General features: G+C 40.1%; 6 protein-coding genes across 6 annotated transcripts; 3 read left to right on the top strand and 3 right to left on the bottom strand.

The window, feature by feature from the left end:
* The first annotated feature begins 18 nt into the window (after window positions 1–18).
* Window positions 19–4787, top strand: LOC112198310 (pentatricopeptide repeat-containing protein At4g02750). The gene is made up of 4 exons (XM_024339406.2): window positions 19–3253; window positions 3640–3918; window positions 4242–4283; window positions 4411–4787. The coding sequence occupies exon 1, from the start codon at window positions 990–992 to the stop codon at window positions 3210–3212; it is 2223 nt and encodes a 740-aa protein (XP_024195174.1). The 5' UTR covers window positions 19–989; the 3' UTR covers window positions 3213–3253; window positions 3640–3918; window positions 4242–4283; window positions 4411–4787.
* Window positions 4788–5108: 321 nt separating this feature from the next.
* Window positions 5109–6364, top strand: LOC112200522 (acid phosphatase 1). Its single transcript, XM_024341559.2, has 3 exons — window positions 5109–5629; window positions 5812–6021; window positions 6095–6364. The coding sequence occupies exons 1-3, from the start codon at window positions 5247–5249 to the stop codon at window positions 6270–6272; spliced, it is 771 nt and encodes a 256-aa protein (XP_024197327.1). The 5' UTR covers window positions 5109–5246; the 3' UTR covers window positions 6273–6364.
* A 155-nt stretch (window positions 6365–6519) lies between these two features.
* LOC112200523 (peroxygenase 2-like) lies at window positions 6520–6923 on the bottom strand. Its single transcript, XM_024341560.2, has 2 exons — window positions 6802–6923; window positions 6520–6694 (listed from the first exon to the last, which is right to left on the bottom strand). Exons 1-2 carry the CDS (start codon window positions 6900–6902, stop codon window positions 6541–6543), a joined length of 255 nt encoding a protein of 84 aa, XP_024197328.1. The 5' UTR covers window positions 6903–6923; the 3' UTR covers window positions 6520–6540.
* Window positions 6924–12489: 5566 nt separating this feature from the next.
* On the top strand, window positions 12490–16013 carry LOC112198793 (zinc finger BED domain-containing protein RICESLEEPER 2-like). The gene is made up of 5 exons (XM_024339899.2): window positions 12490–12960; window positions 13139–15396; window positions 15498–15574; window positions 15734–15770; window positions 15919–16013. The coding sequence occupies exons 2-5, from the start codon at window positions 13140–13142 to the stop codon at window positions 16011–16013; spliced, it is 2466 nt and encodes an 821-aa protein (XP_024195667.1). The 5' UTR covers window positions 12490–12960; window position 13139.
* Window positions 16014–18111: 2098 nt separating this feature from the next.
* LOC121052777 lies at window positions 18112–18875 on the bottom strand. Its single transcript, XM_040518644.1, has 2 exons — window positions 18375–18875; window positions 18112–18294 (listed from the first exon to the last, which is right to left on the bottom strand). Exons 1-2 carry the CDS (start codon window positions 18873–18875, stop codon window positions 18112–18114), a joined length of 684 nt encoding a protein of 227 aa, XP_040374578.1.
* Window positions 18876–19112: 237 nt separating this feature from the next.
* On the bottom strand, window positions 19113–20077 carry LOC112198792 (L10-interacting MYB domain-containing protein-like). The gene is made up of 2 exons (XM_024339898.2): window positions 19778–20077; window positions 19113–19682 (listed from the first exon to the last, which is right to left on the bottom strand). Exons 1-2 carry the CDS (start codon window positions 20075–20077, stop codon window positions 19113–19115), a joined length of 870 nt encoding a protein of 289 aa, XP_024195666.1.
* Window positions 20078–24922: the final 4845 nt, after the last annotated feature.

Here is a 24922-nt window from a genome sequence, read left to right as displayed (position 1 = left end):
TCTGAATGGAGTAGACTTGGAATTAAGATTTATTTTTTTTAATTTTTTTTTCATGGTTGGTTCATATCTAAACGTGGGGAAGTTCTTCTAATTCTTGGGTGTTTTCTTCAAAATGAATCAAGAGTCCCTAATCAGTTCTAAAGATGCCTGGTAATGAGCATGAGTAGGCAATTTATTCACAACCTCACCTGTTGCAATTTTTTCCAATGGAGTGCTAGAGAGGCAACAATGGAACTATTTGGTGTAATTTTCCGAACACTGGTAGTAGGATTGCTATATTCCTGTTGTTGTGATTTGTACCTGTGACTGCTCAGGAGGACCTCATTCTTTTTTCGAAGAAATTGACTGAGGTCCACCGAATGATCCAAAAAGTCACACAACTTTTCATAGTCGGGGCAACTTTTCATAGTCGAGATCCAAAAAACCACAATGTGTAAACTTCCAAGGCAACTTTTCATAGTCGATTCGAACTTCAAAACAATGAGTGACCCTCTCCAACCTCTACCCCTTGGCGAATCAAATTTGCTCTTCAAAACATTATGGAGCTCACACACCATTTTTCCTCGGTCACCTTCTGTCATGTTTGGCGTGAGGCCAATCTTTTGGCTGACAACCTGGTTAATCTAGGATTTTAGGGCGTTTCCTTTCCTATGCTTTCTCATTCGGTTTGGATTTCTCAGTTGCTCCTTTCCTCCAGCAATGCCTTCCAGTTTGATCTTTTTAGGGGGCGATTGTTCTCGGGGGTTTTGTTTGTAATTTTCTTTCTTTATAGAAAAAGATAAAAAAAAAACATGTTGGTAAATCAGAAAGAATGTCCACTTCAACCAACACCCATGCGTAATAACCAAGAGCAACTTCTTGGGTTGCTTTATAAGAATTTCCACTATATGTTAGGCATGCCAATATTGCTGACTTGAGCTTGAACATGTGCTGGGCGAAGTGATTCACCTGTGTGGCTTGTTGCAACAAGTGCATGCAGTAAAAAGACAATGACGACCAGAGCAATTGGTGAAAAGGGCAGCAGCCAAGTATTCATCCAAAATCTCAAGATTACCCAGTTGGGGAAGTCAGGCCGAATCGACGAAGCAGTCAAAGTTTTCTCGCAAATGACTCAAAGGAACACCGTCACATACAACTCCATGATCTCCGCCTGCGCCAAGAATGGTAGACTCGGCCATGCGCGCCACCTGTTCGATAATATGTCTCACAGAAACTTGGTTTCTTGGAACACTATGATTGCAGGGTACCTGCACAGTAATATGGTGGAGGATGCTTATGGGCTTTTTGTTCACATGCCACAAAGAGACCTTTTCTCTTGGACTTTGATGATTACTTGCTACACACGCAACGGCGAGCTTGAGAGAGCCAGACAGCTGTTCAGTTTGCTTCCGGATAAGCGGGACCCGGCTTGTTGGAATGCCATGATTGCAGGGTATGTGAAGAAGAGGAGGTTTGAGGATGCGAAGAGAATGTTTGATGAAATGCCGGTGAAGAATTTAGTTTCTTGGAATTCGATGCTAGCGGGGTATACTAAGAATGGGGAGATGTGTTTTGGGGTGAAGTTTTTTGAGGAGATGCCGGAGAGGAATGTGGTTTCGTGGAATTTGATGCTGGATGGATTTGTTCAGGTTGGTGAGTTGGATAATGCTTGGAAGTTTTTTGAGAAGATTCCGGAGCCTAATGTTGTTTCGTGGGTGACAATGTTGTGTGGGTTTGCGCAAAATGGGAAGATTGCGCAGGCGGAGGATCTGTTTGAGAAGATGCCGAGTAGAAATGTGGTTGCTTGGAATGTAATGCTTGCAGCCTATGTACAAGACCGCCGAATTGACAAGGCTGCTGAAATATTCAGGGATATGCCGGAGATGGATTCAGTGTCATGGACTACAATGATCAATGGGTATGTTCGCGTTGGCAAGCTTGACGAAGCAAGGCAGTTGCTCAACCGGATGCCGTACAGGAACATTGCAGCACAAACAGCAATGATATCTGGATATGCTCATAATGGAAGGATGGATGAAGCAAGTCAGATCTTCAATCAGATTGCCACGCGTGATGTTGTTTGTTGGAACACCATGATTGCAGGCTATGCTCAGTGTGGCAGAATGGTTGAAGCTCTATCTCTTTTCAGAAACATGACCAACAAGGATGTAGTTTCTTGGAATACTATGATTACTGGTTATGCTCAAGTAGGGGAGATGGACAAAGCACTTCAAATCTTTGAGGAGATGGGGGAGAAGAACATAGTTTCTTGGAATTCTCTAATTACAGGTTATGTGCAGAACGGGTTATATCTGGATGCACTGAAGAGTATTGTGATTATGGGACAGGAAGGAAAGAGGCTTGATCAGTCAACTTTTTCATGTGGTCTAAGTGCATGTGCCAATCTTGCAGCTTTTCGACTGGGAAGGCAACTTCACCAAATGGTTGTGAAGACTAGCTATCTAAGTGATTTGTTTGTCAGCAATGCCCTGATTACTATGTATGCTAAATGTGGAATGGTTGCGAATGCTAATCTTGTGTTTGAAGATATCAATCATGGCGATATTGTTTCTTGGAATTCTTTGATATCTGGGTATTCTCTAAATGGATATGGTAAAGAGGCAGTAGCACTCTTTCTAGAGATGCTAACAGAAGGGGTGAATCCAGATCAAGTGACCTTTGTTGGGGTGTTGTCTGCATGCAGTCACAGTGGGCTGGTTGATCAGGGATTAAAACTGTTTAAGAGCATGACTGAAGTTCACCTTATTGAACCTGTAGCCGAACACTATGCTTGCATGGTTGACTTGCTTGGCCGTGCAGGAAGGTTAGAGGAAGCCTTTGAAATGGTAAGGGATATGAAGATCAAGGCAACTGCCAGAATATGGGGTGCATTGCTTGGAGCTTCCAGGATACACCGAAATTTACAATTTGGCAAGTATGCTACCGAGAAGCTTTTAGAACTTGAACCTGATAAAGCTTCAAATTATGTACTCTTATCGAACATGCATGCTGAGGCAGGCAGATGGGATGAGGTTGAGAGAGTCAGGGTGTTAATGAAGGAAAGTGATACAGACAAGCAACCCGGCTGCAGTTGGATTGAAGTCAGGAATCAGGTGCATGCTTTTCTCTTTGATGATCCAGTGCAACCCAGAACATCAGAGATATGCAGTGTATTGAAGTCTCTAACCACAGAGATGACAAACACAAGTTCCTTCATGGCATCTTATGACTGATGAAATGTTTACCACCTAAGGGTACTATAAGTCTATAAATGGTACTGCTTTTATCTTTGATGATCCAGTGCAAAGTATTCATTTGATTACTGAGAAATCATATGAACACAATGATGAAATGCGTGTTCGGTATGTTGATTTAGCTTTTGCTTTCATAATCTGATAGCAACCCCAGCATATATTATTTTATGAAACTGGGAATTTTAGAATAAAATTGCGTTGTGAATCTGTCTTTGGTTAATCTGATAAGCTTCTAAAATGCAAGGAAATGGGTTCTTGAAGCTTTGATTTCTCAGTTAATGGGTTACTATGTAATCCACACTTTTGTATTGAATCTGTTTCTTTGATTGGAACAGTTGCGATGTAATAAATGAAATGTGTTCACTGTGTTTTGATGTGATTTTGATTTTGGTTTGATATGGTTTAGGACGCGGAGGATCCACTGGAAACAAGTTCAGGATGTCACTGGGTCTGCCAGTGGCAGCCACAGTGAACTGTGCTGACAATACAGGAGCTAAGAACCTGTACATCATCTAAGTCAAGGGAATCAAGGGTCATCCGAATCTGTTGCTATCTGCTTGCGTTGGGGGCATGGTCATAGGCACTGTCAAGAAGGGTAAGCCTGATCTGATGAAGAAACCAGCTGTCATTTGGAGGCAGCGCAAGCCATGGCACCAAAAGGATGGTGTCTTCATGTACTTCGAAGGTCAGTATAGGTTGCAAATTCTTGATTATATTGTCCTTTTTTAGTGCTTTGGTTTGCTCCTCTTGTTAGGTTGCAATTACTTGATTATATTTGTAGGTAGAAAGTTTCTGTACAAGTTAACTCCTCTTGTTGGGTTGATTTGCTCAGTCTGTGACATAGATGCTTACAGTAATGTATGGGTTGATTTGCTCAGTCTGTACAAGTTAACTCCTCTTGTTGGGTTGATTTGCTCAGTCTCTGACATAGATGCTTACATTATTGTATGGATAATCTTTCATTACACTTGAATGTTCATCACTAGTTTTTCTACTGTTCATTTGCAGATAATGCTGGTGTTATTGTTAATCCGAAGGGAGAAATGAAAGGTACAGGTCAAATTTAACTTGCATATCCTATCTTTCTTTCCAAATTCTGTTTAAAGATATCTAGTTTTTACTTGACTAGATTTGTCACGTTATCTTATTGGTTGCTGGTTGTTGTTTGCTTGTTTAGGATCTGCAATTACTGGTCTTATTGGGAGGAGTGTGCTGATCTGTGGCCTAGGATTGCCAGTGCTGCAAATGCTATCGTTTAAGTGCTACCATCTCCATCTCTCTGCACAAGACAGATCTTGGGGTTGTCCTTTTTTTTGTTTGATAATAGACATCCCCCAAATTTGACAGTTTTGTTTAACGGGTCTTATATTTTGTGTAAACTTGAAAAGTTGTTTTGCTCTAGATATTTTCATGGTTAGTTTTCTACTTCAAATTGAGAGTTCTTTTTTAATTTTCTGGCATGGTTGGTTCATATGAATTGGCATTAAACTTGGGAGTGCTTCAAGTGCTTTTTTTTTTTTTTTTGTTGACTTTGTCAAGGGGAACCCAAAGGCTTCCTAGGCTCAAAATATACCCCTTCGGCGCATGTGAAATGCTCCAACTGTGCATTGCAGCACAGTGCCTCGTCACTTTGACAGCTTCAAGTGCTTGGTGTTTTCGCCAAAATAAATCAAAACTCCCTAACCAGCTGTAATGAATGATTATTGATAATGAGCATTAACCATTCTTGTCTTTTCTACCTAAAAATTATAAACCCGTTGTAATGAAAGGGATGACAGACTATTGATGAAAGAAAATAATAGCATTAGATGAGCAAAAACAAAAAGGGAATGAAGGCATTTGCCAACCTGACCATGTGATTGTTAGAACAAGTCAAGTACTTGTTCCAAAACCCCATGTGACCTCGCTTTCTTGGTTCAATTTCCATGTGCCAAGAGCTACATAAACCCACCTTCTATCTCCCTCTATTAGTCTATTTGTACCTTTGGACATTAGTCCATTATTATTGCCAAAATGGGCAGAAATCTATGCCACTTCTGTTTTTTGAGTTTCTTTGTTACTCTAACAGTAGCAGAGTCCAAGTGGAACATTTTGAATCAGAGAACCAGGAATGGGATGAAGATCAGCTTGAAGAATTACTGTGAGAGCTGGAGGATGAATGTAGAGCTGCACAACATTAGAGAGTTCCAAGTGGTGCCTGAAGAGTGCATAGGATACGTTGGAAAATATGTTACTTCGACTCAGTACAAGGTGGACTCAGAAAGGGCTATTGAGGAGTCCATTGTGTATCTAAGTACTAGCTGTACTTTGAAGAATGATGGGAGAGATGTATGGATTTTTGACATTGATGATACACTGCTCTCTACTGTGCCTTACTACAAGGGACATCATTTCGGGTAAGTAAGTTTCATCCAAAACAGTCAGAACAGATGATTTAGATTCTTGTAAACCTATAATTACATTATTGTTGCTGAATTGAATTATTGATACACATATAATATCAGATTGTTTAATAAGAGTATGTTTCAGGCTTAAGGCTGCTGATTTAGTAAACATTTTTCTTTTTATTGGGTACTAGGGGTGAGAAGTTGAACCTGACTGCTTTGGAGGAGTGGATGAGCCATGGCAAGGCACCTGCTTTGGAACACTCGCTCAAACTCTTCAATGAGATCAAAGCCAGAGGGCTGCATATCATTTTGGTTTCTTCAAGGAGGGAGCATCTTAGATCAGCCACAATAAACAACCTTCTCCATGTTGGCTTCTATGGGTGGACAAGTCTCATTTTAAGGTCATTTCTTCTCTCACTCATTCACATAATGTATAGAGGTCAAATCTTGTGCTTGATTTGCTTTTGGGTACAGGGGTCCTGAGGATGAAGTGAAGGGGGTGCAAGATTTCAAAGCTGATGTGAGGAAAAAATTGACGGTTGGTGGATACAGAGTTTGGGGCATATTGGGAGATCAATATAGCAGCATTGACGGACTTCCAAGAGCAAAAAGGACGTTCAAACTCCCGAACCCATTGTACTATGTTTCTTGAAGAATCTTCGAGGATTAATTATATTTTCCTCTGTTTTGATGTTCATCCGATTTAATTTCCTTGAAGTGAAAAGTAAATTTTCATTTATCCTACTGCCATTGTTCGAATATACATGCAAAATCATAAAGTAGAGTCTTCTATTTCTATGAAACATGAAACTGATGGTCATCAGCCTTATGTGCTGAAGGATCATCCCTCGATTTATTACAGCTCTAACATCTCAAAGCAGAAAAATATATACATAAATTCAAGTAGTACAAAGTATTCTTCAGCCCATCTTAGCTTCAGCACTTGCATTCATCTTGGCACGGTACAGAAAACCCTCCTCATCAAAGCAGCGTCTCACAGCTTCTTTAGATAGAAAACCCTCCTCATCCCTTGCAAGAACATACAGAAGTCCGCATTCCAGCTTACTTGCAATCCTGCGAAATTTAAACTCACACATAGTAACGGTGAAGAACCAAAACTTAAATGGTACGGACAAATGTATAATAAATAAAAATATAAATAAAAAGCCTAAAATAACTACCATCCAAAGAAGTCATATGAAACTCTGTTACCCTCAGTCATGTCCCAAAGCTCTCCTAGAGTGAACTTGTCAGGAACCGTACGAGCATACTTGCTAAACATGAGCTCAATGTTTGCTGGCGAAAACCTGGAAAGTAAATTCTGTTAGTGTCATAACAATATCGTTGTTGTTGGAGACACATCAATGGTATAGATTGTTCTATTATTCCCATTGAAATTTATGAAGCAATATCGTCTCCCCAAATATATGGCATGTTAGGGACTGGTGCCAATATATGAAAATTAAACAACAACCAAATGTATTCATCAATCAATGGTCTGGTAACATAGGAAGAGATTAAGAGGAGATCAGATGAAGTGAAACAGCTTGTGCTGGAGTTATGTGATCTGTATGCAACTTCTAATAGTGATCAGACTGCATCAAAGAGGAAAATAAATGTGGAAAAGGCCCTAGCAGCAGACCAACACCCAGTGTGCCCACAGGAGGGTTAACCAGGAAGAGGGCTGCTATGTTAGACTTGCGGAACAAGCAGTTTGAAGGTGAGGCAGTGGTGGTTGGAGGAGAGGTTGATAGATACTTGCTTGATCCCTTAGGGAAGCCTCAAGACAATGAAAATTGGAAGATTTTGGATTGGTGGAGACTTAATGGTTCAAAGTATCCTAACTTGCAAGCTATGGCAAGGGACGCTTTAGCAATCCAAGTTTCAATAGTAGCTAGTGAGAGTAGTTTCAACACAGGGAAGAGGGTAATTGATCCTCATCGGAGTTCATTAACTCCTAGAACTGTTGAATCCCTAATCTGCCTCCAAAATTGGTTCAAATCTGATGCAATAATGGGGTTAGAATATATTCCAACCATTGAGGAAATGGGGTGGTTCGAGGATGTTGAAAAAGGTATGTAACATTGTAACTTACTTGCATTTTTTACTTAATATTGTGAACTGTTATTGTATAACTTGATTAGCTTCTTTTTGCAACTTCAAGCCTTTAATTATGTGAACTATTCTTTGTTTGTTTGCACTTATGTAGAACAAGCAGAAGAAGAGAGAAAGAGATTGGAGAAGGCCAATGCAGGTGCAGCGGTAGAAGTTGAAGAAACTCATGCCACTCAACAAAGCCGAAAGGCTACAAAGTCTTCCAAACCTTCAAAGAGTAGTGATGCATCAAAATCTTCTAAATCAGTGTCAAAGACTAGGGGTGTGAAAAAAAAATAAGCTCAGGTTTGCTCACTTGCTGAGTTGCTGTTTCTCACTTTGCATTCTTTGATGAGTTTGATCAGTTCTGGACTTGGTGAGTTGGTGAACTTACTGGTTTTTTTATTTTATTATTATTTTTGGGTTGCAGCAGGTTGTGTTTGGAAGTTGGAACTATGGAAGAATCAAGAATGTAACTTGGAAGCGGAATTGTGGAAGTCTAGAAGATGTTTGATAGTTTGATTGTTTGCTGCATTTTTTGTCATTGTTATTTCAGAACTTGATTGTTTGATTGTTTGTTGAACTTGTTGAATCACTTGAATGCTAGCTGTCTTTATTTCATTTATATTTCAGCCTTTAATAATGCTGCTGTACTCTGCTACTCATTTTATTTCAGTTTCATAGTTTGACAGTTTGTTGTTCTTCCAGTTTGATTATTGCTTGATATGCTGCTTAATTGTGTAATATTGTAAGTCTCTAATTGCTTGATATGGTAGATATGCTGCTAGAGAAGGGTAGCAAATAAGCACAATGCTTTAGCTTAATCTCATTCTTTGATCAATTGATGGCATTCATGAGCTAGAGAAGGGTGAATTTCAGTTTTATACACTTCTGTACTCTTTGATGGTCAAAAACAGTGAGTTTCAGTTGCCCAGTTTGGAAGAAATATGTTTCAGTTTTGCACTTTGGCAATTGGCTGTTTTTGCAGTTTCAAAACCGACCCGAATGAAGGCGGTTTGGTTTGTTATCGGTTTCAGCCTTAAATTTTGACAAACCCGACCCGAAAACAACTCCTGCAGTTCAGTTTCGATTCCTGTTTTTTTTTTTTTTAAAAAAAAACCCGAACCGTCCCAGTCCTAATTCAAATACAAGTGTAAGTTTCTATTTTGAATTTGGCTAGACAAGCCGTTAAAGCGTATTATCTCATATATAACTAACCAGCTAATTAGATCCTCGTAATCATCATCACTATTAACTAATGGGAAATGGAACATTAGATCATGTGTTTGAAACATCTAAAGCCACCCCCGATTGGTAAAATAATATGAAACATGTAGACTCATGCTTCAATTATGGACTTGTTGTAGAATGAACATAAATTAACAGAGAGAGGGAGAGAGTAATGTTGCAGAGAGAATGGAGATTCAAGTGTGTTTATTCATCTCACAATGGAGGGTTTATATAGGAATACAAAGCTAGTGTGAATGCTATGATATGAAGTCCATTATAGTGGCTTCAATGATCATAGCTGCAACTCCACATGGTTGGTGCAATTATGAGAGCTGCCATGCTTGTAGTGGCTTCAATGATCATAGCTGCAACTCCACATGGTTGCTGCAATTATGAGAGCTGTCATGCTTGTTGCTTTCCCATATACTTTATGCCACACAAGTCTTCATACCTACATTTATACACTCAAGTACCTATCTATACACTCAAGTACCTATTACATGATAGAGACATTTATACTACAACACTCCCCCTTGGATATTTCATGTCAATAGTATTGTCTAGGCCGTGCGCTTCTAAGTTGCCTCGTTAAAAACCTTGCCAAGTAATAAAAACCCTGTGGGAAAAAACAACCTTGGTCGAAGGAGAAAAAGAGCACAACGCGCGTTGAGTGTGGAGTATGTTTCTGGATACTCCCCCTGATTTCGACTCCCCCTGAAAATATAATCATGGGAGTTCGGATAACTTTCTCAATCCGATGCTCTTCACATGTTTCTCGAAAGGGGATTTTGGTAACGACTTAGTAAATAAGTCCGCTACATTGTCCTCTGATCGGATTGGATTTACTTCAATATTTAGAAGTGCTTGTTGTTGCTGACTGTAGAAGAATTTAGGCGATATATGCTTGGTATTGTCGCCCTTGATGAAACCTAATTTCATTTGCTTAATACAAGCTGCATTATCCTCGTAAATGCATGTAGGTTCATTTGTGGTAGACTTCAAACCACAAGTTCCTCGAACATGTCTAATTACAGACCTTAGCCATATGCATTCATGCACAGCTTCATGTAGAGTGATAATCTCTGCATGATTTGAGGAAGTAGCAACAAGGGTCTGTTTTGTAGACCTCCAAGATATCGCGGTGCTTTCCATGGTAAAAACATAACCCGTTTGGGAGCGACCTTTGTGAGGATCAGAGAGATATCCTGCATCAGCAAAACCCATCAAAGCATCACCGTTATTTTGATGGAGGGGAGGAGGAGAACGTCGGTCACCATGGACGGCGCCGCCGACGTCTACATTACGGAAGGTCGCGTTTTGCCTTGTGGGGTCTGATTCCATACTTCCGTCTTTTCTTTTCCCTCTGTAGGGATAAAACAATCCCATATCAATCGTACCTCTCAAGTATCGAAAGATTGTCTTTACACCAACCCAATGACGGCATGTTGGCGCTGAACTATGTCGAGCTAACAAGTTCACTGCAAATGAGATATCCGGTCTTGTGCATTGTGCTAAGTACAATAATGCGCCTATTGCACTTAGATAGGGCATTTCAGTCTCTAATAAATCTTCGTCCTCATCCTTTGGACGAAACGGATCTTCCCCAGGCTCAAGACTACGGCCGATCATGGGAGTACTTACAGGCTTTGCTTTATCTTCATTAAAGCGCCTTAGTAATTTTTGAGTATACGCTGACTGGTGGATCATAATCCCATCACTACGGTGCTCGAGTTCTATTTCGAGACAAAACCGTGTTTTCCTAAGATCTTTCATCTCAAATTCGGATTTCAAGTATTTAACAGTTTCCTTTAACTCATCTAGAGTTCCAATTAGGTTCATGTCATCGTCATAAACTGCTACAATTGCAAATCCAGAACTTGTCCTTTTAATGAACACGCATGGGCATATTTCATTGTTAACATATTCCTTCCCAATCAAGTAGTCACTTAGATGGTTATACCACATCCGTCCGGATTGTTTCAATCCATATAGTGAGCGTCTTAATCTTATTGAAAACGCGCTCCGTGGTTTAGAGCCACTTGATTTGGGTAATTGAAGTCCATCTGGAACCTTCATATATATCTCTGAATCTAGATCCCCATAGAGATATGCTGTAACCACATCCATAAGCTGCATGTCAAGTTTTTCGGAAACTACCAAACTGATAAGGTAGCGGAACGTTATAACGTCCATTATGGGAGAATATGTCTCCTCGTAGTCAATTCCAGGGCGTTGTGAGAAACCTTGCACCATAAGGTGAGCTTTATATCTGACAACCTTATTTTTCTCATTATGCTTTCTAACAAAGACCCATTTATGGCCAACATGCTTTATATTTGGGAGTGTCAGCGTTATAGACCCAAATACTTGTCTCTTTGTTAGTGAATCCAATTCAGCCTGGATCGCATCTTTCCATTTAGGCCAATCTGCTCTTCGTTGACATTCTTCAACGGAGCGAGGTTCGATATCATCGTGTTCTATAATTCTTTGAGCAATAGATTATGTAAACACATCATCAAGGATAATAGAATCTCTATTTAACGTCTCATGTACACTAGTGTAATTCATAGAGATCTCTCTATTCTCTGGAATTGGTTTTGACATTGGAGCGTCCCCCAATGATGTCTCTTGGACATAACCATAATCCGGAATATCTTCATGAGACGGTTTATTTATATCGATGATTAATGGATCTCTTTGTGCCAAACTTGCTTTCTTTCTTGGGCGAGAATCCATCGAACCTAGGGCTGGGCGTTTAAGCCCGAAAACCCGCAAACCCGGACCGGCCTGTCAAAGCCCGACCCGTTCGGGCCGGGCCCTATTTTTTTTTTAAGCAAAACGGTTCGGGCCGGGCCTTCACTTTCAAAGTTTGAAAAACCCGTCAGGCCCGTTTTAGTTAAAAATAGACAGATGTCCATATATTATTGGTCCAAATATAGGGCTCAAAATCTTAACATAGGATCGAATGCACTGAATCATATTCCTCACTAAATACCTAAACGACTAATCAGTCTCAGACTCTCAGTAGCCTCCATTCTTCCCAAACCCGATCTGAAGACTTAGAGAGGCCGCCTCCTTCAGTCCTTCTTCCCGATCTGAACCAAGAGAGGCCGCAGCCTCCATTTCTTCCCAAACCCGATCTGAACCTAAAGAGCCGCCTCCTTCAGTCCTTCTTCGGCCTGCAATCCCATTTCTGAAAAGTTCATCAAAAACTTCCATCAAGTGAACCCTCATCACATCCCATCATCGTTGATAAACAGCCATACAAAAGCCATCAGGCTCAGGTGATTTCTCCTTACAACAATCCACCACATCAACTAGTGCTTCCTATTGATTAATGTTGTCACAGTGATTCTACAGTTCTTCCCGATCTGAACCGAGAGAGGCCGCCATATCCGCCAACGCCTGCACCGCCATCTCCCTCACTTCACCTGCATCGCGATCTCCATCACTTCACGCCGAGACTGCTCTCTCTCTCTTCACATCACGCTGTGAGTTTCTTTCTCTTTGTTCAGTTTCTTTCTCTTTCTCTTTGTATCTCTCTCCCCCTTTCAATCTCTCTGTGTTCTTACTGTGTTTTCGCTTGTGAAGTTTTATATTTGTTATTGATTTGCAGGCGGTTCGCTGGGTTTGTGTTTGGTGCCAAGGGGACTGTGAGTCAATCGTTTGCAAGGTATTTCTGAGAATTGGGTTTGTGGTTTCGTTCTTGATTGTTTTGAATCGTTTTGTGTTTTTTGTTTTTGGGTTTTTTCTTCTTTTGTTAAATGTTTTTGAGGAGGATAGTTGTTTTTGGATATTTTGAATAAACTGGAGGATGGTAAGGTTTTGTTATTTGGTGAATTCATCTGTGTAAGTGAGGGTTTTGTTTAGGAGGGTACAGCTACATTTAATTTGTGGTTTTGGTGAATAGACAGTCTAGAAGGTCGAAAAAAGGAGAGGAAGAGAATCAAGATCAAGATCAAGATCATACCATTAGTTCAAAATCGGTGATCAAAATCAACTACGGTGAACAGCGGGTAAGAGTTTAGTTTTCTAGAATCAAGATCAACATCATACTTCTTGACTTTCTGTTCACATATCCAAAGTTATTGCATTTGATTTTGACCATATTGTTATATTTCTGAAAATGATTGATCTGAAATTCCTTTTTTTTTTGTTGGCAATCTCTAATTCTTCTCCCTGTTTTGGTTGTAGAATGGCCACCGATGGGAATGCTATCGTACCATCGCCGAAAGCTCCAGCTGAACCTAACCCGGGAGCGCCTGAGGCTCCGCCTACGGCTCCAACGTCTGCTCGTCCTCCTAGACCATCAAAAAGCAAGAGAAAGCGGGCTGAAAAGAAGGCAGTGAAGCCACTGAAGGTCACAGCCAGGTCCGATGTCTGGGCACACTTTGAGAAGTTTGATAGGGCAATTATAGAAGTTGTGGATGGAAAGAAGCAGGAAGTCGGACATGAAGTAAGAGCAAAGTGCAGGTATTGTGAAACTGACCTTGCTGGAGATTCTTCTTTTAGTGGCACTAGCACATTAAGAAGGCACATTGAGATTGTATGCAAAAAATACCCGGGTAGGGCTGATATAGAGGGGCAGCAGGTTTTAACTAGTGATGGGATGGCTTCCCGTACTCTAGTGTCTAGAACTTGGACTGAAGATGCATGTACTTTAGCTGCATGTAAAATGATAGTAGTTGATGAACTACCATTTAGTCATATAGAGAAACCTGGGTTTAGGCATTTTTGTGAAGTAGCTATCCCCCATTGGACAGTCCCATCTAGACGTGCCATTGTAAGAAAGTTTTTAGAATTGTATGATGAAAAAAAAGAGGAGCTGAAAATGGAATTAAGCAAGCATAGGGTCTGTCTCACTACCGATACATGGACATCGGTACAAAATGTGAACTACATGGTGTTGACCGCCCATTTCATAGATAGTGGGTGGAAAATGCACAAAAGAATTTTGAACTTTTGTGTCATTTCCAATCACCAAGGCACAGCCATAGGAAAAATGCTTGAAACGTGTTTAGTTCAATGGAAAATTGATAAAGTGTTGACTGTGAGTGTTGATAATGCATCGGCAAATAAGGTTGCCATTGATTATTTGAGGAGAAAAATGGCCAATTGGGCTGTACCCCCTGTTTTGGGAGGCAAGCATTTGCATGTTAGATGTCTTGCACACATTTTAAACTTGATTGTGAAATCTGGTTTGACTATACTAGATAGAGCAATAGCTAGTATAAGGAATGCGGTAAAATATGTTAGGAGCTCTTCCTCTAGATTAGATGTGTTTAAGTTGTGTGTTGAAAGAGAAGTGCCTGAATGCACCAAGGTGTGTATTCTTGATGTTCCAACAAGGTGGAACTCTACATATTTGATGTTAGAGACTGCAATTCAGTTAAAGAAGGCATTTGATAGATTGGCAGAAGAAGAAGATGTGAAATATACAAGCTACTTTGATGAGGATGAGGAACTATTACAAGAAGAAGCTGCTCTTGAAGAGGCAAAGCGTAGAAAACCGATGAAGAGGGTAGGGCCTCCAAAGGATGAAGATTGGGAGAGGGCTGAGTTGTTTGTGGGGTTTCTGAAAGTTTTCTATTATGTTACACTCCGGATTAGTGCATCTACTAAGCCTACTGCACATAGCGCATTTCACGATATTGTTGCTGTAAATTCAGAGATTAATGCATTATTTAGGACGCTGGAAATGCAAGATGGAAGTGAAGGTGAGAAACTTATGGTTGAGATGGCTGTGAAGATGGGGACAAAGTTCCGGAAGTATATTGATAGCATAGATGATATGAATCAGCTGCTGTTTGTAGCCTTGGTTTTGGACCCTCGATACAAACTTAGGAATCTTGAGCATAATTGTGTGAAATACCTGCAATTTGACAATGAAAGTGTGAAAAGAAAATCTGCCGAAGTGAAGGAGTTGTTGGTGTCTTTGACAGATTTGTATGCATCATCGGCTGCTGCTCAAAATGGTCAAAAAAATCGAGGAAGAGAGGCTATGAACAGTAGCAGTGTCACTACTAGTTCTGCAGCAAAGAATATGACAGGCAAAATGGCTGAAATGCTTGATGATTGGGAGAGGGAGCTTGAAAACAGCTGTGAAGTTGTCGTGGAGAGTGAGGTAGATAGGTATTTGTTGGATCCTTTTGAAAAGCCTCCAAGAGCAGCTGAATTTAGCATCTTACTATGGTGGAAGCTTAATGGCTCCAAGTATCCTAATCTCCAGCTAGTAGCAAAGGATGTTTTTGCTATTCAAGTGTCAACCGTTGCTTCCGAATCATGTTTTAGCACCGGGAATAGAGTAATTGATCCGTATAGGAGTTCTCCAACTCCTAAATCTGTTGAAGCATTAATATGCTTGCAGAATTGGATCAAATCAGAAAACGTGCAAAGTATTGAGTTTTTTCTAACAATTGAGGAGATGGAGTTCTATGAGCTGTGTGAAAATGGTGCGTTTAATGTTTACATGTTTAATAAATCGAATATGCTATTGTTTTTCACTTTTTGATGGAGCTTAGTATTAATTTAATGTTTTTGAATGAAATGGCAGACTATGCGAAGGATAAGGCTGCTGACAATCAGCAAAAAAGGCTGCTTGTAGGGCCAAAAAATCGAAGATGGCTGCTGGTATTTGATTAATTGCTTGCTGCATTATTTTTTGCTTGCTTGTTGCATTTGGCTGCTTTGCTTGCTTGATGCATTTGCCTTGCTGTCTGTAGTGCTAGTTGAGTAAAGTTGCAGCTTGAATGGTTTGTTATCTAAATCAATTTATGATGCCTGTTGTAGGGACAAGTGTGGAAGCCAATTAATGGATGGCTACATTGTTGGTGAACTGCTGGATTGAAGACTGGAAGAATGGCTACTAAGTTGCTGTATTTGAATTAGGACTTTCTAATTTCTATTTCATTGCATATTTGTACTTGAATTTGGACTTCATATTTAAATTTGGACACTTTGTATTTCAATTGTAGCTTTAATTGTTCTTGATGAGTACTTGAATTTGGATGTTATGTATTCTAGATATTCGAATTTGCAGCTTGAACTTTGGATTTTGATAGTGTTTTAATTCAAATCTTCACCAGGTTGATCAGAATGATATATAGCAAAGTAGATATAGAAATGGTAAAATACAGGTTTTTGGGCCCGAAAGCCCGCAAGCCCGGTCCAGAATGAAACGGGCGGGGCCCGGGCCGGTCCCTGTTTGTGTCAAAGCGGGCCGGGTCCGGCCCCAATGAAAAAAAGGGCCGGTCCCGGGCCCAGTGAAATTATTTTTAGACCCGGCCCGTGCCCAGCCCTAATCGAACCTTTGGGCCTCCCTCGTTTCCTTGCAGGGAGCCCGGCCTGAGCCACATTGCCATCACCATTAGTGGTGGCGGCGCCGTGCCCAATACCCCTAGGGGTGGCGCCATGTCCATGATTTTTAGGGACATCAATCCTTGTAGGCACGTTTGCAGCAGGTATATGTGATCTTGTCACTTTAGCGATATCAGAAAACGCATCAGGCATCGAATCTGCTACGTTCTGAAGATCAAGAATTCTCCGCACTTCAATTTCGGACTGTGCAGTTTAGGAATCAAGATGAGACAAAGTGGGGACAGACCACGACAATTCCTGTTGATCCTGTTGAACATTAGTGTTCTTATCTCCCCCTAACGACGGGAAGATTGTCTCATCAAAGTGACAATCCACAAATCTAGCAGTAAATAGATCGCCTGTCAAAGGTTCTAAGTAGCGGATAATGGTTGGAGAGTCATATCCAACATAAATGCCTAATCATCTTTGAGGACCCATTTTGGTGCGCTGTGGCGGCGCAATTGGCAGATAGACTGCACATCCAAATATGCGTAAGTGTGAGACATCAGTCTCATACCCAGTCACCATCTGGGACGCAGAAAAGGGTTGAGTGGCAGTGGGCCTCAGATGAATAAGCACAGCTGCATGCAATACTGCATAGCCCCAAGCAGAAATAGGGAGATTGGTGTGCATAACCAATGCTCTAGCAACCATTTGATGTCTTTTAATGGCAGCTTCTGCGAGACCATTTTGGGTGTGAATATGAGGGACAGGGTGTTCAACCTCAATCCCAATGGACATGCAATAATCATCAAAAGTTTTTTTATGTAAACTCTCCAGCATTGTCAAGACGAATTGACTTAGGCTATGTTTGGTATGGCTGTTCCTTGAGAAAAAGCTGGCTTCTGCTTATTTCTGAGAATAAGTGGCTGAAAAGCAAAGCTGCTGAGTGTTTGGTAAACTGGCTTTTTATAAGGGCTGTCAGTGGCAGAAGCAGTGGCAAAGTGTTTGGTAAATCAAACTGGCTTGTGCTTTTTATTTGTGGAATGACCGAATTGGACATGAGAGATTATTTTGCTTAATTAATTGTATATAAAACAATATTGTTCAAATGATCTTGTTATTATTATTAATCTTTATTATGTCCGTATTAATTTTTGTTAACTTTGAATTTTTATAAAGCATGGTGACTATTTGATTAATATTGGACAATATAATTATAAATCATGGTGACTATATTATTATAAATCATAGTTTCTAGTTCACATCAAATGTTCACGTTATTACGCGCATTCATCAAACTTTCAGTAATGCTATTTCTTATTGCTTCCATTTCTTGTGCACCGTGACCATGATATTCTTCTTCTACATCATCATCCATTTCTATCTCACCACTTGACCCATAACCTTCTCTTTCTTCACTGCGGACAAAATGTCTATCACCATGTGCATGTATCCATATATAATTATGAAGTGTCATGGTAGCAATGACAATCTTCACTTGCTTTTCAAATGAATCATGTCCCTTAAAATCTTCCACTTTTTTTTCCAAACTCCAAATGTGCGTTCTATAACGCTTCTAAGAGAAGAGTGTGCTTGATTAAATACCTCTTTTTCATTTCTTGGTTCTTGCCTACGGTATTGTTGAAAATGTTGTCTTGGACCTTTGTAAGGTCCCAAAAATCCATTCATTTGAGGGTATCCGGAATCTACAACATAATATTTTCCTATAAAATAAAGAAATGTCAAATTTTAACAAAACTTCATTCAAAGCATCATAAAATTTGATCTAAAAATAAATATAGTTACCTGGTGGAGGTTTAGGAAAATTCATTTCGGGATCTCGAAGTACCGATAGAAACACTCTCGTATCATGAGCAGACCCTTCCCATCCCGCACATACATAGATAAATTGCATATTGAAATTGCATATTGAAATTACATGCCGCCATAACATTTTGTGTTGGTATTCCTTTTCTACCAATGTACGGTATTTGTTTTTCAGGAGCTATAGAAGCGGGAATATGCACTCCGTCGATAGCGCCGACGCAATCCTGTAAATAATGATGTTATTTGTCAATTAATAGAAGTAACTAAATTGTGAAATTATTGACTAGTAACACATGACAAATACCTTAAAATGAGGCATGTATCTATTATCCCTCATGATCTCCGGTGCAACACCATTAAATTCATTCTCCGAAGGCCTCATTATATGTTTACCTAGTCTACACACATGATCTAGTGCTTTTCCTAAATATCTAGAAACGGTTTCATTAGAATGTTGAAATCGTTCTGCTACTGACCTAATTCCACATCCCTGTCCTAGGCACCACAATAGCATTCCCATAACTTCAATATGACTTGTTCTGTTTGAACCCAACACCCCAAATTGAACTTCCAAATCACTACATAAACGATAAAATACTTCCTTTTGCATTCTAAATGCATTGTAACACCGACTGTCATTCCCTTGTAATACTTCCATTATCCACTTATTACCTGTTTGAGAAGATACCATGCAAGGAGTTTTATGAACATAGTTCATGTAATAATGTTGAATGAGCAGTGCATTAAATTGCACACTTCGTAAGAATATCTCCTCCTCCACTTCATCTACTTCGGAATTGTTCATATTTCAATCCAAAACCTGCAAATTTAAATGTAAATATGATATGATATAAATATGATAAATAACATCTAAATCATTAACAAGCAGTAATGAAAAAAATTCATCAAATTCCATTTTTATAATCCACATGATGAAAAACATGTAATCACATTCAATTCTCATAATTAAAAACAATGCTGAAACAAACAACAAACTTCAAACTTCAAACATAACATAAGCTTAACCAAAGACAAGATAAGCTTAGTTATCGTTAATCTCAAATTTCAGCCACTCCAACCTCACGTTAGGATCTTCCATAGTGAAATACATCTCTCTCTTCTCTTGACTTAAAAACAGTCGAGTGGCAAAAAACCACAACCTATTACCCTGCTCGATACTAGGCAATGAGGTGACATCCTTCATCACGTCCTTAATAGTAGTGGCTCCACCTTCTACACTTTTATTGATCATGGAAGTTCCTGTGCTCCTACTCTCAATTGCCTCACACATTCGATTAATTTGTTTAGCCAAATGAGCAGCACCTCCCACCTTTTCTTTTTTTGGTACTACTCCTTTACCTTTCTCAGCTCTCTCATTTCTTTTTCTTTTAGGCAGAGTGGGGGCCAAATCATCATTGTCCTCAGAGTCACCACTACCTTCAAGGTTCACCTCATTGTTACCTTGCTGTGGACTTCTAGGGATAGGTAGTGCAGAAGATGGTGAATATGCATGCTGACCAGTGGCTGAAATACCCATGAACATCTTATCCAACTTGTCTTCAAAATCGGGTGCAATTCCCTTTTTCTTTAACTTTCCATATTCCTTGTTTTTCTAGACAAAAAAATAAATAAATAAATCAAACAATGTTCAATGTATCTCAAATGAAGTAAAATTGTTAACCAAAATAATTAAATTGATTTACATACCTCAATCTTGAGGCGCCACCACTCATCGGATGCATCTATAGTTTGACGCCTGTGATCCCACCCAAGACCGGTCTCTTTTCCCTTCAAATCTTTCCATAATTTCCAATGATCTTTGAGGGAATCCCATTTATTTTTCAGTTGTTTTCTAGTATATTCTTTGCCCGTTTCTTTAGAAAAATTATTGATTATATTCAGCCATCCCTCCGGATTAAAATGAGTATGTGGACGATTATTGTTATCCACCTCCTTGATACAAAAGTCACAAAAGACATCTACTAAACCATCATTCCAAACAGCCATCTAGCACAGATAAAAACGCCAAAAATTTACAGCCCAAGCTTTAGTACCAACCCCAATGCATAATCAATGATATGAAGATAAGCTTTAGATGCAATAACAAGAAACTAAAGCATTAAAGCAGTGATAAGAAAACATAAACATAAACATCAACAACATACAAAGAAAAAAAGGCAGCTATAAGAAAATGAATAAAGTAGATTGAACAGCCCCAACCATTTGTATAGCTGAAACAAACAATAAAGGTAATAATACCACGTCCATCTGTTCTGTTTTTCTTGGTTCCTTCTAAGGTTTTTGCTAACTATCTCATATAGTCATAATTCACAACTCACAACTAAATTCTTAAGCTCTGCCAGTCAACGACATTCAAGGATTTCAAGCAAAATTAAGAAACACTTGCATACAGCTAGCACCTCAAAACACTCACAAAATTCAAAAGTAATTAAAGTCCCAATGTACACAGCAAAACAAAACCAAAATGTTTATATTTGATGTAACCTTCTAGAATCTGGCAGGGACTGAACTAATCATATAGTGGAAATTCAAGTATGATGATGTTAGTATGACTTGTTCTGGTTGGCTGCTATTCTGGTTAAGTGGTTATAACCAACAATTATAACAAGAACTACGAAAATAACAAGAACTACGAAAATAACAACAATTAGAACAACAATTAGAACGAAGCAGAACTACGAATTTAACAATTATAACAACAATTAGAACGAAGCAGAGGGAGAGAGACTGACTTGCTTGATTCGAAAATTGCTTGATTGAGGCTTCAATTTCAGATGCAAGTGAGGCCGAGATGTGTTCTGTGATTGGATGGGTTCTGCGAAGCAGAGGGAGAGAGACTCACTTGCTTGATTCGAAAATTGCTTGATTGAGGCTTCAATTTCAGATGCAAGTGAGGCCGATATGCGTTCTGTGATTGGATGGGTTCTGTGAGAGGGAGATCGAGCAGAGGGGATCGAGCAGAGGGAGATCGAGCAGAGGAGATCGAGCGGAGATCGAGCGGAGATCGAGCAGAGATCGAGCGGAGATCGAGCAGAGATCGAGCGGAGATCGAGCAGAGGAGATCGAGCAGAGGGAGATTGGATGGGATGCGTTCTGTGATGTTATTTGAGGGAGATGGGATCGAGCAGAGGGAGATGGGAGTGGGAGAGAGAGCAGAGGGAGATGGGATCGAGAGACTGATCGAGGTGGGTGGCAGATGGCTGTAATTGTTTCAGCCAACGGAGGATACAAAACGGGATTTTCAAAAATTCATTAATGAACAGTATTACCGCTACAGTACCCGACCGAGCTTCTGGCTTTTAAAAGCTGGGGGGAGTGGGCTTCTGCTTTTAGACAGAAGCTGGGGCAGCTTTTTTTAAAGCCAGAGAATAAGCTCAATTACCAAACGCATGATGCTCTTGTGCTTATAAGCAGGGGAGCAAAAAAGCCCCCCCAAACATAGCCTTAATAGGATGATCAGGGTGGTGAGCCCTTAACTTAATGATTTGTGCTAGGAGTTTAGCAAATGCAGCATTTCTTGTGGACAAGAGCATGACATGTGACCAACGTGTCGATGCATCAACCAACACCATAAAATATCTAAATGGTCCGCAAGTTGGTTGGATAGGTCCACAAATATCACCTTGGATTCTTTGCAAGAATGGTACATTTTCTTTAGTGTCCTTTGCATAGGATGGTCTTGATCCTACTTTTCCTAAAGAGCAAGCTTTGCAAAATGAATGATAGGTATTAGAAGCAACTCCTTGGACCAATCTTTGGTTCGTACTTCTTTTCGTTTTGAAGAATGGATGTCCGTGTGAAGTCTTTAATATACGGATCATCATATCACGACCTGGATGTCCCAAACGGTCGTGCCAAAGCCTATATGTGTCAGAATCCCATAAATTATCTTTCATGACATGGTTGGATTCAATGACTCTAATAGTGGTTGCATACAATCCACTAGAGCGACACATAAGTTTCTCTAATACTCGTTTATTTCCGTAGTCATTAAAGGTGATGCAAAGGAACTCTTGTCCATTCACACAATGTGTTTCCACATGAAAACCATTGGCTCTTATATCTTTAAAACTCAATAAGGTTCTTCCAGCCCTTGGAGCATATAGAGCTTCGGTTAGGGGTGGGCGTCCGGACCCGAAAACCCGATCCGAACTGAGTCAAAAAGCCCGATTCGGTTCGGTTTTGACTTTGAAAATATCGGTTCGGTCTAGGGCCCGACCTGAATATATTTTCTCTGTTCGGTCTCGGGCCTCAAATATGCAGAGACCGAAAGCCCGAACCGACCCGTATTTAGTTTCAATTGCCACTGTCTGTCTCGGCCTTTCGAAACCATCTCAGCTTCTCTCACTCTCCTCCCAAGCCAGCTCCTCCTCCTCCTCCTCCTAAACCTCCATAGACTGGACCCGACCTCCTCCTCCTAATCCTTCTTCTCCCGCTCAAAGAAGCTAGCTCGGATCGTTGACTGCACCCGCATCTTCAGCAACCCGTCGACGGCAAATCAGCACCTTGTTCCAAATTGGCCTAAGGCAACTCCCTAGCTCACCGCCACGACAAGCAGTATTGAAGCTGAAAAGGAGAGGGCTCGCCGTTTTGCCCACATCGAAATCCCATATGCAAGAAGAAGAAGAAGAGAAGAGGAGGAGGGGTCAGATTTTTCGTTTCAAAGAGACGTGATGGTTTATAATCTTATATCTGGGATTAAGAAAAGAAAAGTTGTTGCTCTCCACGTTGCTCAGTTGCTGCCTCACTTCCCAAGGATTAAAGAAAATAAAAATTGTTGCAGCTACCAAGACAAGAAAAGAAAGGACGGGGTGGAAGGGAGAGAAGAAAAAAAAGTAAAGAAAATCTCTTCCCAAGGGTTAAAGAAAATAAAAATTGATGCAGCTACCAAGACAAGAAAAGAAAGGACGGGGTGGAAGGGAGAGAAGAAAAGAAAAGTAAAGAAAAGCTCTTCCCAAGGATTAAAGAAAATAAAAATTGATGCAGCTACCAAGACAAGAAAAGAAAGGCCGGGGTGGAAGGGAGAGAAGAAAAGAAAAGTAAAGAAAAGCTCTTCCAAAGGATTAAAGAAAATAAAAATTGATGCAGCTACCAAGACAAGAAAAGAAAGGACGGGGTGGAAGGGAGAGAAGAAAAGAAAAGTAAACCCACCACCAAGAAAAGTTGTCTGACTTGTCTCCTTCCAAAAAAAACAAGAAGAGTAGTAGTATATAAACTTTGCACTTGGATTGTTGAGAGCCTCTCTTGCTTCAGTGGTTAGGAGTAAAGCTTTCGTGTAGAAGGTTGAGGGTTTAAACCTCGCTTCTTATCGAAAAATTCGGTATATTTTGTCAGAGTTAGGAAACTGGATTTTGGGCCCGAAAAGCCCGAAGACCGAACCGACCCGTTTTGGATCGGTTTCTATCGGTTTTCAGTTTTGAAAAAGCCCGAACCGGCCCGAACCGATTGTTTCGGGTTCAGTCTCGGTTTTACTAATTTTCGGGCCCGGCCCGACCCGAGCCCAGGCCTAGCTTCGGTGACATTAATATTTGTGCCATTTGGCAACATAAATTGAGTTGGTCCTCGACCATGAATTAATTGTGATGGTCCTGCCATCGTAGTCACTGAAGATCGACTAGGCGTCATCCATAAAAATAGTTGCCTATGTCGCAATATAGTATGTGTGGTGCCACTATCAAGAAGGCATTCCAACTCTCCGGGAAACATACTGAAAGATAATAAAGTTCGGAATTTAACACATGTCCATGACATTGAATAATAATGTGACACTTTATCAAAATCCTTTCTTCATCAAAGTTGTTCATCTCTGTCTCTTCTATCTGACCTCCAAATTTCAGCCCTGTTGGAGTCCTTTTGAGACCTGTATACTATTCGAAGTGGGAGCTATTCAGCACTCTCGTTCCTGTGCAGATCAGTCTGCTTGCACGCCCCGAAACATCTTATTCATGACTCCTAATCAAAATCCTTTCTTCATCAAAGTTGTTCATCTCTGTCTCTTCTATCTGACCTCCAAATTTCAGTCCTGTCGGAGTTGTTTTGAGACCTGTACACCATTTGAAGTGGGATCTGTTTAGAAGCGAATTTGCTCTGAATTTCAACAAGTAAGTTTTTGTTGTCAACAAGTAAGTTTTTGTTGTAGAATGAACATAAATTAACAGAGAGAGGGAGAGAGTAATGTTGCAGAGAGAATGGAGATTCAAATGTGTTTATTCATCTCACAATGGAGGGTTTATATAGGAATACAAAGCTAGTGTGAATGCTATGATATGAAGTCCATTATAGTGGCTTCAATGATCATAGCTGCAACTCCACATGGTTGGTGCAATTATGAGAGCTGCCATGCTTGTAGTGGCTTCAATGATCATAGCTGCAACTCCACATGGTTGCTGCAATTATGAGAGCTGTCATGCTTGTTGCTTTCCCATATACTTTATGCCACACAAGTCTTCATACCTACATTTATACACTCAAGTACCTATCTATACACTCAAGTACCTATTACATGATATAGACATTTATACTACAACACTCCCCCTTGGATATTTCATGTTAATAGTATTGTCTAGGCGGTGCGCTTCTAAGTTGCCTCGTTAAAAACCTTGCCAAGTAATAAAACCCCTGTGGGAACTTAGAAGCGCACGGCCTAGACAATACAATTGACATGAAATATCCAAGGGGGAGTGTTGTAGTATAAATATCTATATCATGTAATAGGTACTTGAGTGTATAGATAGGTACTTGAGTGTATAAATATAGCTATGAAGACTTGTGTGGCATAAAGTATATGGGAAAGCAACAAGCATGACAGCTCTCATAATTGCAACAACCATG

The sequence above is a fragment of the Rosa chinensis genome, chromosome 4 (assembly GCF_002994745.2).
Source record: "Rosa chinensis cultivar Old Blush chromosome 4, RchiOBHm-V2, whole genome shotgun sequence".
NCBI classification, from domain to species: Eukaryota; Viridiplantae; Streptophyta; class Magnoliopsida; order Rosales; family Rosaceae; genus Rosa; species Rosa chinensis.
The sequence above is the reverse complement of the archived record's forward strand: the minus strand, read 5'-3'. Positions and strand labels throughout refer to the sequence as shown.

What these genes read in the sequence shown, in the direction of transcription:
- LOC112198310 (XM_024339406.2), top strand. Translation starts at nt 990, where the DNA reads ATGACGACCAGAGCAATTGGTGAAAAGGGCAGCAGCCAAGTATTCATC.
- LOC112200522 (XM_024341559.2), top strand. Translation starts at nt 5,247, where the DNA reads ATGGGCAGAAATCTATGCCACTTCTGTTTTTTGAGTTTCTTTGTTACT. An exon ending in TACAAGGGACATCATTTCGG is followed by an intron (nt 5,630 to 5,811) that starts GTAAGTAAGTTT and finishes ATTGGGTACTAG; the next exon opens with GGGTGAGAAGTTGAACCTGA. An exon ending in TGGACAAGTCTCATTTTAAG is followed by an intron (nt 6,022 to 6,094) that starts GTCATTTCTTCT and finishes TTTTGGGTACAG; the next exon opens with GGGTCCTGAGGATGAAGTGA.
- LOC112200523 (XM_024341560.2), bottom strand. Translation starts at nt 6,902, where the DNA reads ATGTTTAGCAAGTATGCTCGTACGGTTCCTGACAAGTTCACTCTAGGA. An exon ending in TCATATGACTTCTTTGGATG is followed by an intron (nt 6,695 to 6,801) that starts GTAGTTATTTTA and finishes TAAATTTCGCAG; the next exon opens with GATTGCAAGTAAGCTGGAAT.
- LOC112198793 (XM_024339899.2), top strand. Translation starts at nt 13,140, where the DNA reads ATGGCCACCGATGGGAATGCTATCGTACCATCGCCGAAAGCTCCAGCT. An exon ending in CTATGAGCTGTGTGAAAATG is followed by an intron (nt 15,397 to 15,497) that starts GTGCGTTTAATG and finishes ATGAAATGGCAG; the next exon opens with ACTATGCGAAGGATAAGGCT. An exon ending in AATTAATGGATGGCTACATT is followed by an intron (nt 15,771 to 15,918) that starts GTTGGTGAACTG and finishes TTTCAATTGTAG; the next exon opens with CTTTAATTGTTCTTGATGAG.
- LOC121052777 (XM_040518644.1), bottom strand. Translation starts at nt 18,875, where the DNA reads ATGAACAATTCCGAAGTAGATGAAGTGGAGGAGGAGATATTCTTACGA. An exon ending in GATACATGCCTCATTTTAAG is followed by an intron (nt 18,295 to 18,374) that starts GTATTTGTCATG and finishes CATTATTTACAG; the next exon opens with GATTGCGTCGGCGCTATCGA.
- LOC112198792 (XM_024339898.2), bottom strand. Translation starts at nt 20,077, where the DNA reads ATGGCTGTTTGGAATGATGGTTTAGTAGATGTCTTTTGTGACTTTTGT. An exon ending in GGTGGCGCCTCAAGATTGAG is followed by an intron (nt 19,683 to 19,777) that starts GTATGTAAATCA and finishes TTTTTTGTCTAG; the next exon opens with AAAAACAAGGAATATGGAAA.